Source organism: Cucumis melo, chromosome 2 (assembly GCF_025177605.1).
Source record: "Cucumis melo cultivar AY chromosome 2, USDA_Cmelo_AY_1.0, whole genome shotgun sequence".
Classification (NCBI taxonomy): domain Eukaryota; kingdom Viridiplantae; phylum Streptophyta; class Magnoliopsida; order Cucurbitales; family Cucurbitaceae; genus Cucumis; species Cucumis melo.
In genome coordinates this window covers 12,718,740-12,736,606 of record NC_066858.1, presented here as the reverse complement: position 1 = coordinate 12,736,606, position 17,867 = coordinate 12,718,740, and the positions used below count along the sequence as shown (strand labels likewise).

Sequence of the window (17,867 nt, the reverse complement as noted above, 5' to 3'; positions counted from 1 at the left end):
TGGCTTTTGTTGGTTCTTCTGGGGGAATTCTTACCATGTGGGACAACAGTAAAATCTCGGTAACTGAGGTTATTAAAAGACACTTCTCTCTGTCTATCAAATGCCTCACTTTGTGCAAAAATGTATGTTGGATCACAAATGTCTATGGCCGTTGTGGATACAGAAAGGAAATTGGTTTGGCCCAAATTGTCTTCCTTAACTGCTTGTTCGGTTGTGGCCTTTTCTCCTGGTGCCTCAAATCTTTGTTTTTGTTTTTGTTTTTCTTTTATTATCATTTCTTTGTGGTAACTTCTCCATCATGTCTACAATAGGAGAGTGATTTTGAATGTCTTTTTTTATGAGAAACATATGAATAATTTCATTGATATGATGAAATTACAAAAGGGCAAAAAGGCTTGCTTTTGTAATTTCATTATCTTCAATGAAATGTTTTCTTATTTAAACAAACATGAGATTGCAAGTATCTTAATATAGGAATTTCAGATAGAGGCGTCAACAAATAATAGACTGAGCCGTGTCTTGTTCTGAGTTATCAATCAGATTTCCTTCCATCCTTGGATACCACATGTTCAGTTGCAGTGTTTTCTAAAACAATTTTTATATCTCCTCATATTTTGAGCATCTTATTTCAGGGGGTTTTAATTGTTGGTGAGAGGGGAACAGGAAAGACATCTCTTGCACTGGCCATAGCTGCAGAAGCAAAAGTACCAGTTGTTACAGTTGAAGCCCAAGAATTAGAGCCTGGACTATGGGTTGGGCAGAGTGCATCCAATGTCCGGGAATTATTCCAAACTGCAAGAGATTTGGTTGTTTTCTTGAATCTTTACTGTTGAAATATGCATATCTAGACTTACTCATATTGGTAGATATATTATAATATTTATTAGTTTGATAATTAACAATTTCGTTAGTAAATGAATGTCCAATAGCTAAGGATAACTCCAAGCCTAGAGTGTTGTAGAAGCTCTCCAATTAGCAATAGTAAAAGAAATATAAAGCTATTATAAAATTGCTTCAGCAAAATGACATCAGGAGGAACCTTTTAAAAACATTATCCCCCGGTTTTCTCATCATATTATTCTCGAGGCTATAAAATAATGTTCTATATCCTTGCAATCAAAATCTCCTGAAGGATTGTCCGAGCAACCGCCACCAAAAAGGCTCTAGCCTTGCACTAGAACTTTCTATAAAATACCAGGAAGGTATATGAGAAGGGTGCACAATTCCCAAGAAGACTAAAAAGGCTGTCCTATTAGTCAGCAAAACTGAAAAAAATAGTAATTTAAGAATTCTCCTGGAGTGCATTTTGCTCATATTGGGACAAAGTTTCCCTGTTGTTATACCTTTATTTTGATTGTTCGGGAATGTTAGGCAGCCTCCATATCTTTTAGTGCCGTTATTCTCTAGATAGAGTGGAATGCTAAAGTCCATTGTGTTAATGCTACTAGAGCCATTGATGCGGTAAGTTTGGCTTGAGAAGGATAGAAGGCTCTTCAATGGATAGGAGAAGGATTTGACCTTGGGGCTCTTTATGTCAATAGGCGGGTTTTCTGATAACCTTAGGGCCTTTTCTTTGTGCTTTGTAAATTCCTACCGCCATTTTCTTCCTTTAAATAATCTACCCTATTCTCATTCAAGTTTCAATATGCAATTTATGCATTCAATCTTACTTAGTATAAAGATTTGTGTTTGTTTCTTTTTGGTTATATTATTGTGAATGTTTTTTAACCAGCAATATTGTCTTTTGTTTTTATGCTAGAAGCGATTAGATGTTTAATTTTTGGAATCTTCCATGTCTAACTTTAGTCCTAGAGTGATATCTCTAGGCACCTGTTATCATATTTGTGGAGGATTTTGACCTCTTTGCTGGAGTTCGTGGCAAGTTTATTCATACCAAAGAACAGGATCACGAGGCTTTCATTAACCAACTTCTTGTGGAGCTTGATGGGTAAGCTTAAATTTCCTTTTGTTATTTTGACCATCCAATGTTCTAGTTCTCTTCCTGTGGATGTCTTCCAACAATATAAAACCTATCCATGAGAAAACTGACACTTATTTACTATAAGAAATCGGAACTGTAATATATAGGAGAAATAAAATGAAGCAGAGGCATTCTGGAGAATCTATTTGTAAACAGGAAAAGAAATTAAATCAGCATGTGGGGTTTTCTTTTATCTACAGGAACACTTTAACCTATTCTATGGAGTCACAACCTGAACAGTGAGATGCAAAATCCTATGGTTTAATTGCAGGCATGTGGTGTGGGAAGTTTGGATGGATGGGAACCTTAGATTATCCAAAATATTTTTTAAGAGGAAACAAGTGTCAATATTATTAATGTTTAAAAATAGAGAGACAAAAGCTCATAGTACAAGAGGGTTATACAATGAGCAAAGAAAGAGATGGATCAACAGGCACACCGGACATTTCAACTAGGTTGACACCCACTTAGCACCCTCATCATGGCCATAATGTAGAAAGAAATAAAAGATATGAATCTAAAGGTGGGAAGGGGTGTGAGATTTAGCGAAAAGGTTAGGCTTGTGTTGTGGTATGCTGTTGTTAAGGATTTTAATACTTAAAATTCCGTTGGTATTTTTACCAATTTGAGCCCTCTTCCAAATTTTGTCCAGAAAGATTCCCAGGTAATTCATCGAAATGTTTTTGACAAAGAAGGGAAAAAACCTCTTATAGCTTCCATTGCAATCTACAAGTTGCATTTGGACGAATATTGTCTGCTTAAGCTCTTGAGAAAGGTAACCATTGTAATGATTTAGCTTCAAAAGTTAAGATTGCCTAATTATCTGTTATAGTTGGAGCGAAATATGAAATAACTCTCTTGCTTCATTATATACAATAGAATTCAATATATATAGGCATATATGAAAACCCTAAATAGAGACTAGTGAATTACAATAAAGAACAAAAGACTAATAAACTCCTATAGTTACATATATACTATAACACTCCTCCTCAAGTTGGAGCATGTATACTAATCATGGCTAGCTTCTTACATAGGTACTTTATTCAAACTCCATTCAAAGCTTTTGTAAAGATATCTCCTAAATGTTCTCCAATCTTCACGTATTCAATAGATACCGAACCTTGTTGTATTTTTTCTTGAGCAAAATGACAACCAATTTTAATGTGTTTAGCATGCTCATGAACTACTGGGTTAGATGTAGAATGGAGAGTAACTTCATTGTCACACCATAACTTAATTGGAATTGTAGTATTAAAATCTAACTTAATTAAGAGTTGATGTAACCACATTATTTCACACACTATTTATGCTGTTGCTCTGTATTCTGACTCAACATTTGATCGTGAAACTATGCTTTGCTTCCTACTCTTCCACGAAACAAAATTTCCTTCAACAAAAACACAATACCCATAATACCCAGAAGTCGGTCTTTTGTCTTCTTTTGATCTGCCCAATCAACATCTGAAGAACATTCAATGTTCATATGACCATGATCTCTATATAAGATCCCACATCCAATTGCAACCTTTAGGTAAAATAGAATTTGTTGTATCGCATTCCAATGTTCCACTATGGATGAGGTCATAAACTGACTTACAATGCTTATCGAATAAGCTATGTTTGGACGTGTTACTATAAGTAATTGAACTTCTCAACCAGTCTTCTATATCTCTCAGGATCCTCGAATGGTTCTCAATAGTTGTAGACTAGACATCATCGGAGTATTGCATGGTTTGGCTCCCGATTTTCCTATCTCAGATAGCAAATTAAGCACATATTTTCCTCGTGACGTAAAAATACCTTTCTTGCTTCTGATTACTTGAATGCCAAAAAGTACTTTAGCACTCCCAAATCTTTAGTGTGGAATTGACTTTGGAGGAAAGATTTGAGAGATTAATATAGCTAATATATCACTGTCGGTTATAACAATATCATCAACACATACAAGTAGAATAATTCTAGGTAAGTTCTCTCTCCCCTCTCTTCCCTCCTCTTTCCTCTATCCTCTCTCCTTCTGGCTACTGGCTATTTCATTTAAATATGGAGGTAGTCAGCTGCAAAGTCCTTGAATCTCATTACTGTACTTGGAAAGAGGGAAATTAGATTCACGTTGAAGATGTGGAAGCTTGCAAAATCTTGTTAGTCTTTGGATTTCATCTGGAATTATCAAGAGGGCCATAGGATGTCCTTTCAAAAGCTGGGTGAAGTGGATAGAGGTAGATTGAAAGTTTCTAAATCTAAAACGAAGATTGGTTGGGTATTCAGCTGTGACTTTGGCTTTCTTCAGGAGGGCATTCTAATATAAGGATGTGCTCAGGGGAAAACAAACAGGGATGGAGATCCTTTTTAAATATGCTGGACAATTTCTGTTCTAGGGAGGAATATGTCAATTGGTTTTCTAGAAATCACTTGAAGCACATTCCCACTATTATGGAAAGCAACTTGAGTTATGCAGAAAAAGTAAAACAAAAAAGTGCAATGCTTCTGTCACAAAGAAAGCTTCAGAAGAATGGAGTAGTCCTGTTGTGTTGGCCGATACAATTGTAGCAAAAGTTTCCCCTTGTCCTTTCTCAGGTTTGAGTATCGGAAAGCAGAAGCAATGGGTCATTAGGAATTCTAAAGTTATCCCAACCAATTTTGGAAACCTCTAGATCGTTACTGAACTCTTTGCCTTCACGATTGGAGAAAAATACAAAAAATGTTAGAAAACTATTTCCAAACAAAGATTATTATTAATTTTTAATTTGATGAGAATGCTCTCATTGTCTTGACTAAGGCTCGATAAAGGATCTCATCAGTAATGAAGGGAAATGACAGGCGATAGGCTCTTTTCACCTAAAATTCGAAAGATGGGATAAACACGAAGACAAGCTGCTCACCATGGAAGGCTATGGAGGATGGCTTAAAATCAAGAACCTCCTTTGGATTATTGGTGTAAGAGGACCTTCAAGGTTATCAGGGATCATTTTGGGGGACTTGAAAGCATTGCCATGGACATTTTAAATCTTACCAACTGTAGTGAAGCTAGGATTCAATTGAAGCAGAATCTTTGTGGATTTGTACCCTCCATGATTGAGATTACTGATTCTAAAAGGGGAAACATTTTTCTAAACATTGGTGATTTTGAATGTTTGAATGCTCCCTTTCCTATAGGTGGTACTCTTATGGTTAATGATTTTAAAAATTCCATTGAATTGTTAAGAATTAGGGAGGCTTTGCAAGGTGAAGGTTCCGACCTCTCTTTTTTTCCTCCTGTTTTAAATGTCCTGAAATCCACTTTCGAACTTCTACACATAGCAAGAAATGAATTTGCAGTTATGGAACACCTTCAAGAACCCTCATCGGTCGGAGAAGATGAAAGAAGCAAGAAATCAGGCCGAAATTGCCTTAATTGTACCAAATCCGAAAAGTCATCTTTATTGGGTTTTATAAATCCTGTTAAAAACAACTGTTTGGTTGGTTTTGTGGGCCACGCCAAGTCAGATTCCCCTTTTAAAAAATAGGTATTTGAAGTATCAGAATAAGAAAAGAAAAAAAGAAAGGCACTTTTAATTAATATCATGGGCTATTATGAGTTTATTTATGAAATTAATGCTGCCAACCCATTGAATTATCTATCGAAGCCCATTGATCTCCCTTTCAAAGAACCTCAGTCAGATGCTGCAGTCCAAAGTTCTCCAGAAACTAGCTTTTTAAACAGATTCAATCAGAATAAAGGAAAAAGTAAAGTCATCTCCCTGAAGTTTTGTCTGAAACATTTCATTTGAAAGCAGACGTCATTTAACATCGCATGGACTGCTCTCGTAAAGTCTGAATCAATTGGGGCGTGTTCTCTCAAAGCCCCTATTTTGGATCCCCACCAGAAACTTAAACTCAAGCCCTCCCTTTCTGAAGATAGCCCGAACCTCTTGGAGGTGTGTAGTTCTAAAGTCCAGGCCTCTGATTCTCTCAACAGTCAGTAACTGATTTTCCTGGTCCAAAATTTTTCAATTACTCGAGTTTCACGGACCCTAACACAAAGGTAACATTATTACGAGGTTTCCCTTGTCATTTTGTTGTCTTCCTCGAGAAGCAGGCAGATTTGGAGATAGATTCGCCCTTCAGTGATAGTAGTGAAGAGTCAACGGGCTTGGGGTGTCCTTCTGATCATAAGATTGATGCGGAGATTGAAGGGATGGATTTAAACGTTCTATTTGAAGCTGATTATGCCCCGTTAGACGACGCCCCTTGGTCCTCTTTTAGCAGGAATTGGTCTTCTGGGGGTATCATTCTAGTATGAGCAATTTAGGAACTATTTTCGTTACTGCAATTTTGTTATTTCCACCATGGAAGGAATCTAAAATGGAAAGATTTAATAATGCTTTTATAAAACACTTTGGAGCTCTAGGGACATTGGCTGGTTCTTTGTGGAATCGGTAGGATTTTCTGGGGGGTTGCTTATCGTGTGGGTTAAAAGCAGGGTCTTTTTGGTGCGCTTTAAGTTGGGAATTTAATGATTATTCTTTTCAAGATCTATGGTCTAAATCGGGTTGTCTTCCTCCCAGTTTTACGATTGATCTACTACTGATCCTCCTGCACCTTCCACATTCCCAAATTATGCCGCTCTGTTGGTTTTGGAAAACCAATCTTTTCTGGTTTTGGTTCATTGGTTGTATTGTCTTTTTTTCTTCAGTTTTGTTTCTTACTAGTTTGACTGTTTTGCACTGCTGTAATTTCTGTACTTGGACTTTTTTGTTTGATCTTTAGATTTTCCTTGGGTTAAATGGTGGCGCTAGTACGGATACGCCTCCTGATCCCCTCCTCTCCTCCCCTCTCCTTCTTTTTACACTTCTTTATTGTTCTCACTGTATATTTCTCTTGGAGTTTTACAATAATAAAGAAGCTTGTCTCTGTTTCAAAAAAACAAGTAAAATAATTCCACTCGTAGATCTTCGGTTGAAAATCGAGTGATTCAATTTGCTTTTCTTCATTCCAAACTGCTCAAATGCTTTACTAAATTTTCCAAACCATGCACGTGGACTCTGCTTCAACCCGTACAAGGATTCGTGAAGGCGATGCACTTTATTATTCTCCCCTTGCGCAACATACCTAGGTGCTCTCTCCATATACACTTTCTCCTAAAGATCATTGTGGAGAGACATTTGTAATGTCAAGTTGATGTAAAGGCCAATCTTGAGATGTTGCAATAGAAATGATTAACTTGACAAAAGTAAGCTTAGCAATAGGAGAGAATGTATCAAAATAGTCAACCCCATACTCATCCTCAGGCGATTAGTATGGTGATCAAAACTGTAAAGTCCTCCAGTTTCATGTCCTTTCATAATAATCTTGTTTGTTACAAGATTCTGAAACAAGCAATAGCTAGGATTAGAATGAGACACAACAATTAAGGTCAGAAGTGATTTGACTAATAGTGATCAAGTTAAATGACAACTGAGGTAAATGTAGGACATATGATATAGAAAGGAATGGGTTAAGATTTATAGTACCAAATCCAATAACGAAAGGGATGGGTTAAGATTTATAGTACCAGATCCAATAACAAAAGATTTTAATCCATATGTGTTAATGGATGTAGATGACAAAATTGTAGAAAATAATTTGGGATTATTTTGCCATATAAGCAGTAGGATCGGAGTCTATGACCCATTGTTTAGAGGAGGAAAAGAGAATGATTTATGTTATCTGAATTAGCAATGGTTGTAATAGGAGCACCTGCTAATGATGAAGAAGATGCTTTCTGACAAGTTCTGGTACTTTTGAGATTTAGTAGACAAACCATGAATAGATTGAGCCCACAATTGTACCAAATTAGACATCACTGTGATATCTTGTTTGGCCATAGGATAGTAACAACCAGACAACAAGCCACACCAAACCAGCAACCACGCCAAACCAAATGAGCAAAAAAACAGCCACAGAACGAGCAAAAAATAGCCACAAAATAGAACAACAGCCACAACCATAGAAACAATTGAGTTTTCTTCAAACATCATCACACCCAAATGGATTTCAGTGAAACCGAAGGCACAAACAGTCCAAAAATCAAGATATGAGATGAACCTAACCAACGGCAGCCCAAATTGGAACAAAACAGCAACAAACCCTAAGAACAAAAGGGTAGTTTTTCAAAGAACCTCACACTCAATGCACAGACCAACCGGGGAACACAAATGGAGATGAACCCAACTGACGAAGAAGCATAAAATGGAACTCCCATGTGCGAACACATGGGGGACGAGGCATTGTATTCTAGTGGTGCATGAAGCTCATTTGCGGCTTCTTCTAGTGAGCGACGAACTCAGATAGGGGTGGATGACGACGACGCTCGTTCTAAAAGTGGGTGGTGTCAAGAAATAGCTACACGAACTTGGTGACCAAACTTGAATCCCAACAGATTGTAGCCGTCTAAAAATAAACAAATAGATGAATGTCCTAAACCCTAGATGTCTCTGATACCATGTTGTAGTTAGAGCGAAATATGAAATAATTCCCTTACTTCATTCTATACAATAGAATTCGATATATGTAGGCATACATGAAAACCTAAGACTAGTAAATTACAATAAAGGACAGAAGACAATAAGCTCCTATAGTGACATATATACTACAACATTATGAAACTCGTATGATACATGAGCTGCGTTGTGCGTTTGCTCAAAAAATTGTAATTGTGTCTCTAAATTGAAAATGAGAGGAAAATACGATGCAAGGATCCAATTAAATAATATCAGTAGAAAGGAAAGAGAAAAAAAAAAAAAACATACCGGCGGTTAGTTTGGACAAAAGAACCTGAGAAGATGCATTTTGGCGATTAGTATGGATGAAAAAAACATCTCACGAAAATGAGAGGAAATGTTTGAAAAATGAAAGGGAAAGAAAAGTTGAGTGTTGAAGAAGAAAGAATAGAAAATGAAAGGAAAAAACAGGAAAATGAAAGCCTAACGTCCTGACGAACATTGAAATTTGACTATGAAAAAAAATCTGAGTATGAAAGGAAAAACTAAATACTATCCTAACTGAAGTCCTTTGTCTTATACACAAGCCATTTGGTTAAATGGGTCAGTATTGAGTTCTATAAATCTGATCATTTATTTACTTTTATTTGTTCATTATAGTTAGTTGATGTTTTCTTTTGTCGAGTATTTTGGGCTTTGAACTTAGTTAATAATTTCATATTTATTTTGAAGCTATTTAATGACTCTTTATTTCTCTATTTTAAGGCTTCTATATTAATATTAACATTTTAATGTTATTACCAAATGGTAATGTGTGATGCACGATACATTATGATACACAATACACTAAATATTTGGTGGATCTAATAAGATGTTTTGGTTTGCTCTTATTCGTGCATTCTTTTGGTGCTTATGGGGAGAAAGAAACTGCCAACTCTTTAATGACTTCTTTTTTTTTTATTTTTTATTTTTAATCTTTTACTTGTTTTATGTGCTGTTTTTTCTTGATGTAAAACAATGCACTGCTCATGTTAGCTTATCTTTTTAGGTAGTAATTGGCACTCCCTTCTATGATCACCATTTTCTGCTTGGGGTTTTCCCCTGATTTCGTGTATCAATAAAATGTTTCTTTTACCAAAAAAACAATACATTAAACATTAATTTCGATGCTAGTTCTATTTCATGAGTTAATAACCTTGGCCACAGCAAGCAACATCCGAAGAATGGCTCTTTTCCTATCATTAAAAGATATGTTTGTTCCTAACGTTTTCAAGGTTGATCTTCCATCACATTTCATGATTGGTTCCCCTTTCATGTTTCAGACCTTAGTTCATTTCATTCTCTAGACCACTTCCGTTTGGCTACCTAAACCTGAGGGCGAGTTATCTCCTGAGGAGTGAATTGATGAGCCTAATATCTTTCTCTTCCTTTACTTGATTGGATAGATGTCTTGGCCATTTGAAAAGCTTTCTTTTAAGTTTCTGTTTTACTGAGTTACTGTGTAAATCTTTTTTTCATTTAGTGCAGCATTTTTTTCCTTGAGCTTTACGGCGGTTAATGTAAATTATTATTTTTAAGGATTGTTGTTCAAAAGGCCACATACAGGCCACATTATTTTCTCTTATCTGTTCTCGATTAGAGTTTAATAAAGAATTCTCCTAGATTTAATGCTGCCCTATACAGGCCACATTATTTTCTCTTACAACATGTTAAGCATCTACGTGTAGGTTTGAGAAACAAGATGGAGTAGTTTTGATGGCTACCACTCGGAATTTGAAGAAAATTGATGAGGCTCTACAGCGGCCTGGGCGGATGGATCGAGTATTTCATCTTCAAAAACCAACACAATCTGAAAGAGAGAAAATACTACAAATTGCTGCAGAAGGATCCATGGATGAGGAACTCGTTAATTATGTAGATTGGAAAAAGGTAATTTGTATCCATCCTTCTTTTGTCCGTAATATTGCAAGTGTTTGCACTGAAGTCTTGTATGGTGCTTCGCACCAGAAAACTTCAAGGTCTTATTGCAGATAAGGAGGGTCATGAAACTGGTTAATTACTTGCCTATGATATTTGCTTCATTCAAGACAATTTTTGATGCTTTGATTTGAGTGGTTTCTTGTTCATAATTTGATTTTAGTCCTTGTTAGATAGTTTATAGATAGGGTAATCTTGTAATTTTAGTTTGGTTTTTTTTTTTTTTTGAAACAGAGATAAGTTTCTTTGTTGATAGAATCTCAAAGTACAAGAGAATTATACAATGAGAATAGTAGAGAAGCTTAAAGAGAGAAATCGATAGATAGGAACAGGAGGCGCACCCGGACATCTCAACTAGGTTTATACAACCGTAGCGCCATCATCATATCCCAAAGAAACAGGAGGCGCACCCGGATATCTCAACTGGGTTAATACAACCGTAGCGCCATCATCATATCCCAAAGAAAAATAGAAAGCAAAGACCATGTAAAGACCAGATACAACAGTACAAACCAACCAAACTAGACAAAATTTAAAGCGAAAGAAAGCAATACAAGAAAAGAATCAAAACAGAAAAAACTGGACTTTAAAAAAGCCCTAGCTCCCATTAAGGTGAATGTCGAATGAAGGCAGTCCAGTTGAGACAAATATCCTGAATTGAGTAGTCTTTGAATTCAGCGTTCAAGGAGCACCAGGCTGCTGCATTCCTTTTTTGTTGTGTCTGTCACATTCCACCCCAAAAGTCACTTTATGCAACCTAGTAGAGGCATGCTGCCTAGACAACGCGTATCACATCGCGTGATAAACGCCTAGTAAGCAAAACAACTTCAAAGACCAAAACCAAATAACTCAACTTTGATAAGCACAACACAACGGTATAACTTTAACAACCAACTTAACTCACTTCGCTTTACTTAAGCTCTTTAACTACTAAGCTATAAGCACCAAACAATGTAGTGGAATAAACACAATTTTTTCTCTTTATTAACCTAACACTTTACACCAAATACAAACGGAATTCATGCTTTCTTTACAACAAGACTTAAATAAGAAATCCTTAACGCCTTCATACTATTCAGCTTTCAACGATTGTTTAGCTCTTCAGGTCGATCGCTTAGCTTTCAACTCGATCGCTTAGAAATACCTTATGGGGAATACAATTCAATCACATGAATCATTTTTCGTTTTCATAAACACAAAGCTCACAACGCCTCATTTTATAAAACATGTAAATCACACATTAGTTTACTCTTATTCCTTTCCACCAAGAACATGAACCATCCTTATGCCAAGACTTAGGATTCACTTTCACCGGAATCTTGCGTTTAGACTACTGTGATGTTCACTCCATCCACAACATCCGATAATTTCCCTGATTCATTTCTCATTGCACAGGTCGTCCACATGACACCTTTACACATTATGTGCACACCACATAATAGCAGCTCACTTGATAAGAATAAGGCTAATGGTTTGCTCGCGCACAAGCATCACAATCATCACATAAAACCAATCGTTTTCTCTTTTCAAATTACACATCAACAACATCATCGATAACTACAATACATAGATATACAAAACGTGTCATGCATAACTATAAGCTCAGAAAGAATACTTTTAAAACACATCTTTCGTTTATAAACTCATTCAAAAAACATTTCTTTTATCTATGAAGGTTACTCATAAAACACTTGGGTTTTTCTTCATTTTAGAACGCCTACTTCGCTTCCTCTTTTTGCCTAGCTTCTTCAGCTCAACACTTTAGTAAGAATCTCGAAATAACAACACCTTTTTTAATCCTTCCCAATCTTATTTATACTAATCCTTTTAATCTGTTTAGTAATCACTTAAGCCTCTCTTAGCTTGCCACGTCCTACTTACACTTTACACATGTCTTCCCAATCTTATTTATACTAATCCTTTTAATCTGTTTAGTAATCACTTAAGCCTCTCCTAGCTTGCCACGTCCTACTTACACTTCACACATGTCGGCTTACTACTATTAGACCATGCTACAATCGTCAACCCAAGATTAGGCATTGCCTTGATATGCTAAACTTATCTTCTCGAAATGCTCAACTCTATCATTTGACTTTTTCCTTGCAAAACATCAGAACTCCTACACGATTGTTTAGCTTTCTACACGACTGTTCAACCTTCTACACGATCATTAAGCCTCTTACAGAATCGTTCAACCTCTTAAACGATCGTTCAGTCTCTTACACGATTGTTCAGCCTCTTACATGATCGTCTAACTTTTCCTACGATTGTTTACCCTCTTACCTGATTGTGTAGCTTTTCTTACGATCTTTTAACTTCCTACACAATCGTCTAACAAAATATTCCTTCAAAAACCTTCTTCAAAGCTCCTGTTTACCCAAGTGACCCTTCTATTCCAGACCTGGGCCTCATAGTGTCCGGTGTCAAACCAACCCCTTTCCTTGTCGTGAAACGTAAGTTGATTGCGCTCAAACCATATCTCAGCCAGCAACGCTTTTGCCATATTTACCCAAATTAGAGCTTAAGGATGCGTCAAAAACCCATACCACTTTAAACATAGAGAAAATGCTATTCTAACATTTAGAGAATTGGGGCATAAGATGAATAAGTGTAGTAAACCCTCACTGTCCTTTAAACAAAGAGGACACACCGATGGCAGCAGACACTTATTAGGAAGCTTCCTTTGCATAATCATGGAGCAGTTAAGAAGTCCGAAGGCCATAATCCAAACTAAAATGTTTATTTTCCTTAGGCTTCTGGTTTTCCAAACAGCTTTGTAGCAAGCTTTCTCCAATGGGGAAGATGGAGAGAGATGCGTCGAGAGGGATTTGACTGAGAAATGACCCGAGGCATCTAAGGGCCATACCCTCCTATCTCCAATTCTGTCACTCTCTTTGAGGAGGTTGTTATCTAGTATCTATTAATCAGTTAAAAATTGTGCCATGTTAAAAAAATAGTGGTTGATTTTAAATACATGTTTGTGAATGCGTATAAGGGCCGTAGTATTCATATAAGTATTTACAGCAATTAGGTCATTTGAGAACTTTTTCTATTTTTTTTCTTCATTTCTTGATATCCATGAGTTCACACACTAACTAATCTCATGGATTATTTTCCTTCTTAATTACACTTTAATTTATTTATTTTTGGTCAATGGGATATTTTACTTTTAGGTTGCTGAGAAGACAGCCCTTTTACGACCTATGGAACTACAGCTTGTCCCACTTGCCTTGGAAGGAAGTGCTTTTCGGAGCAAAATCCTTGATGCCGATGAACTTATGGGCTACTGTAGCTGGTTTGCAGTAAGAATTTCTGCTTTGTTCACTAAAATAATAATAATATTATTATTGTTATTGCCAGAGACATTTATTATTTTTTCTTGCTCACCAGTGTTTTTATGTTTTCAAACCATTATTGGCTTCAAGTATCTCATAAAAGAAATAAGATATAGTTGGCTTTGTCCAATTGTGTGTCATGTCATTGTGGACAACTTTATTTTTTCTAGCAAAAGAAACTTCTCTTGGTCTCTCTTCAAAGTGAAGAAGTGTTATTGGTGCCGTTGAAAACAGGAAAAGTTTATTTGGAGGGCAGCCTCTGTTTTTTCCCCAACTTTGATAGGTCTTCCTCTATTTCCTGGGTTATTGTTATTAAACCACAAATTCACCCAAAAGCTTAAAGAATCAATTTTACGTCATTTGTGGGCTTGAAATATTTGAAAGGCCCAACAAGTGGAAATTAATTTTAGTTGGGGAGGAAACGGCAATGCAGGGACTTGAACATAGGACCTCCTGGACTACCTGCTCTGATACCATATTAATCCACCAATTCACCCAAAAGCTTAAGCTGGTGGTTGAAGGCAAATTTAATAATATATCTCTAACAATTGTCATCCCCCACTAGTTGAGGGGAGGGGAGTTGAGTTGAGATGTTCGTTGCCTTTCTTTCCTCTAGATTTCATTCGTTGGTTCTTTTGGTCTTTTTTCTTCTTTGGGAGTTTGTTCATTGAACTTTCTATTATTTTTCATATATCAATTAAAACCATTATGTGTTGAAATTGAGCTGTTAATCAATATACTCTTACATGGTGCTACTTTTTGGATGATTATTGGGAAGCGGAAGAAAAAAATCAGGTGTATTTCCTATTTTTATTCTTTTACTGGTATATTGATGTAAATTCAAAGTTGGATGTATATTAAGTTTATATGATGGCGAATATCTCGAAGTGGTCGCAGTCTATTGGGTTCTTTTTTCAAGTGAGGAAACTCATCAGATAGTTGCTGCAATTTAGGCTCTACACCTTCAGTTTGCTCTCTGCTGAATTTATCTACTATTATTAGTCCCAAAATGTCTTGTTCCTCTTCTTGAGAAATATTTTCCCTCTAACAGTGGTAAATAACTGCCCCTTGGTTCGATCACTTTTTCTTGTTAATGGTAGCAAAACCACTTTCTTCCTCATCAGATGAAACTCGTAAGTATTCTCTCTCCCCTTATGTAAGGTTTGGGTATCATGCTGCCAAGGCCTTCCTTGGAGGATGTGACATACATCTATCTCAATGACGTCACATATAATATGATTCTTGTACCCACTGCCAATGGAAAGAGAAACATTGCATATTTCGTTGACCATAGCTTTTCTATCCTTCTTCACCCACCCTATCTTATAGGGATTTGGATGTGGTTCAACCTTCAGATTTTAGCTACCTACTAACTTCTTTGCAATGAAATTCTCACTATCTGTGGCTATCTATAATCACATCACACACCTTCCGATTGATAGTACATCTTGTGGCATTGAGGATCTCTTTCTTCCCTAGGGGCAAGGAGTACCCCTTAGAGGATGCAAGAGACCCTGTCTCCATCATCAGCTTCAATTAATTCAACTTCCTCTTCTGCTTCTTTGCTGTTTTCACTCACTGAGTCTCCTTCATCTGCTAAGGCTATGGTCTTTCGTTGAGGGCAAGTATTGGATAGGTGACCTTTTGGCCACACCGAATATACTTGCCTAATGATGGACGAGTGTGATTATTTTGGGACCTAGCTTTTGTTCGTTGTCTCTTTCTTTTTCTCACCATTTAGCTCTTGGGTAACAACCTCCTTCCTTTCCCTTGCAATGATGTGGAAGGCTGGTCACTTGTTTTATTAAAATAATTCGGCTTCTTAGATGATGATGCCTTCCATGTCGACTTCCGGCTCATGTTCTTAGCTCTAATATTAATCATCTCCTCTACAGTTTCTGCAAAAAAAAATTGTTTCAGAAAGAAAACGAACAGGTTGCAGCTTTACCTTTTCCTTTTATCATAGCGGAGACCTCCCACAAATTTTGCTATTTGGTGCTGCTAATTTTCACTTAGATTTGTTTGGGCACTCAATCGATGAAATTCTTCAATACAATCAGCTACTGTTCGAGCACCTTGGCAGCAGTTCTAGTACTGATTATACGAAGTTTTCATAATTTGGGGGTAAGAACCGAGCTTTCAATAATTACTTCATCTCCACCACGTATGGATAGGTTGTTTCCCACATCTTCGTCTATTGACCTTCAACTGATCCCACCATGCCGAAGCACCTGCTTTGAGTTTCAAGGCTACTAGATGCACCTTTTTCCTTTCGGGAGTATCCATATAGTTGAAGAAGTTCTCAGTACTCTTTATCCATTCCAAGAAGGATTTTATGTCTCGTTTACCATTATAGGTCGGGAGATCTATTTTCATCTTGTAGTCATGGTGTGCCTCTCTTTGTATATCATTCCTCCTATTGTTTCGGCCTATTCGTACTTAATCATCAAAGTTCCACGAGTTCCCTTGTTCTTCGCTGCTCGTTGAATCATCATCTTGAACTTCTTGCCATGGTTCTTCTTGAGCATCTTCTTCGAAGAGTTGCGGTAGATCGTAATCGGCTCTTCCCCTTCAGGCATGTCGTTGGTTGTGGAGGTTTCTGTAATTTCCTCTTGCTCGTCAGCCACATATATGTGGCAGCGCCGACATTCCATCCATTCTTCGATTCAGCACCTCAAAGTTCTCTAACAATCTATCAAACTTGTCGTGAAGATCTCCCAAGGATTCCTCGATGGCCAGCAAGCGAACCGTTGATGTCTTTGGAGAGAGGGCGGCGATTTCCTCCGCTTCTTCTTGCTCACGGTCATCCCCCGCGGCTGGGTTATTTCTTCTCTGGGCTGCTTTGATACCACTTTGATGTAAATTCAAAGTTGGATAATTTTTTCCAAAAGAATTCTCTGCCTAGAATGGCTGAGAATGCTGGTATTTATTAATGAATCTGATGGGTAGTTACAAGTAGTTACATGGGAGTTTGTTACAAGTAGTTAGGCAGCTGGGAAGTTAGGATAACTAATCAGTTACAGCTGATTAGTTTGGGTTTTTTAACAGCCTGTTTAGCTATGCTATTAACAGACTTATTAGTAGCTATCTCATTACATTATTTACATCTTATATATTCACATTTCCAACTGAATCTTTTCTTGATGATATGATTTATTATCTTTCAGCTTGAAAGCTGTACACTATGCTTAACATTATGTAAATAATCACTTCATTCAATTTTTTTTTCTTCTTTATTTGAGAATTTTGTTTTCTAGATACTTTTCCTGATTGATCTGTGGAAAATCTTTGTTATACAGACTTTCAGAGATATTGTTCCCGAGTGGGTGCAGAAAACCAGAACAGTAAAAAAACTAAACAAAATGTTGGTAAATCATCTGGGATTAACACTGTCTAAAGAAGATCTTCAAAGTGTGGTTGATCTGATGGAACCATACGGTCAAATAAGCAATGGAATTGAACTTCTCAATCCTCCTCTTGATGTAAGAAACTACTACACCTTGGTTTTTAAGTTTTTAGCTGTATTAGTTTGTTATTGTTGACTTTTAGTTGTAGGTTTATTTTTTTTATATATCCACTTGCAATTCATTACTTGACTTCTACAAGTTTTCACATATTTAAGGATTACATTTTGTTGCATAAAAGGATGAAGAAACATTAATGACGTACAGTCAACTTATGAAAAGTTGAGTTTGAATAGTTAAGGGTATAGGATTACTTTCGTTTTTTTATTTTGCTCATCTAAGTTAAAAAGAAAAATGGTTACTTTTATGTACAGTTTTTTGTTCGCATGGTAGTTATGGCTGAAAAACTTTTTTTTTTCTTTTTCTTTTTATGAGAAACAAGAGATATTATTGCTAAAAAAAACCTTTGGATTAAATTATGTCTAGTCCTCGATGAATTTCAGGATCATGTTGAGTTGGTCCTTGAACTCAATAGTGTACTGTGTTCCTAAAAGTAGTCCAAGGGACGCCTGTATTCTTGGCGCAAAAAGCAACATTCAATTTTTGCTAGCTTCTCGCCCTCCGAAAGAAGTGCCTAAGTCTTGTGAAGTTAAAGTTTCGGTTGTTCCCCAATCAACGAATTCTTGCCCATTGTCCCCTTGGTCCCTTC

The 17,867-nt window shown here is 36.6% G+C and overlaps 1 protein-coding gene across 1 annotated transcript in view; it reads left to right on the top strand.

Moving 5' to 3' along the window:
* LOC103487285 (probable inactive ATP-dependent zinc metalloprotease FTSHI 5, chloroplastic) overlaps positions 1-17,867 on the top strand; it is a 48,214-nt gene that overhangs the window by 14,833 nt on the left and 15,514 nt on the right. Inside the window, exons 8-12 of the mRNA XM_008445553.3 lie at positions 633-806; positions 1,827-1,948; positions 10,170-10,371; positions 13,593-13,721; positions 17,054-17,236. Of these exons, the coding sequence (XP_008443775.1) occupies positions 633-806; positions 1,827-1,948; positions 10,170-10,371; positions 13,593-13,721; positions 17,054-17,236 (810 nt within the window). The remainder of the gene's footprint in view (positions 1-632; positions 807-1,826; positions 1,949-10,169; positions 10,372-13,592; positions 13,722-17,053; positions 17,237-17,867) is intronic.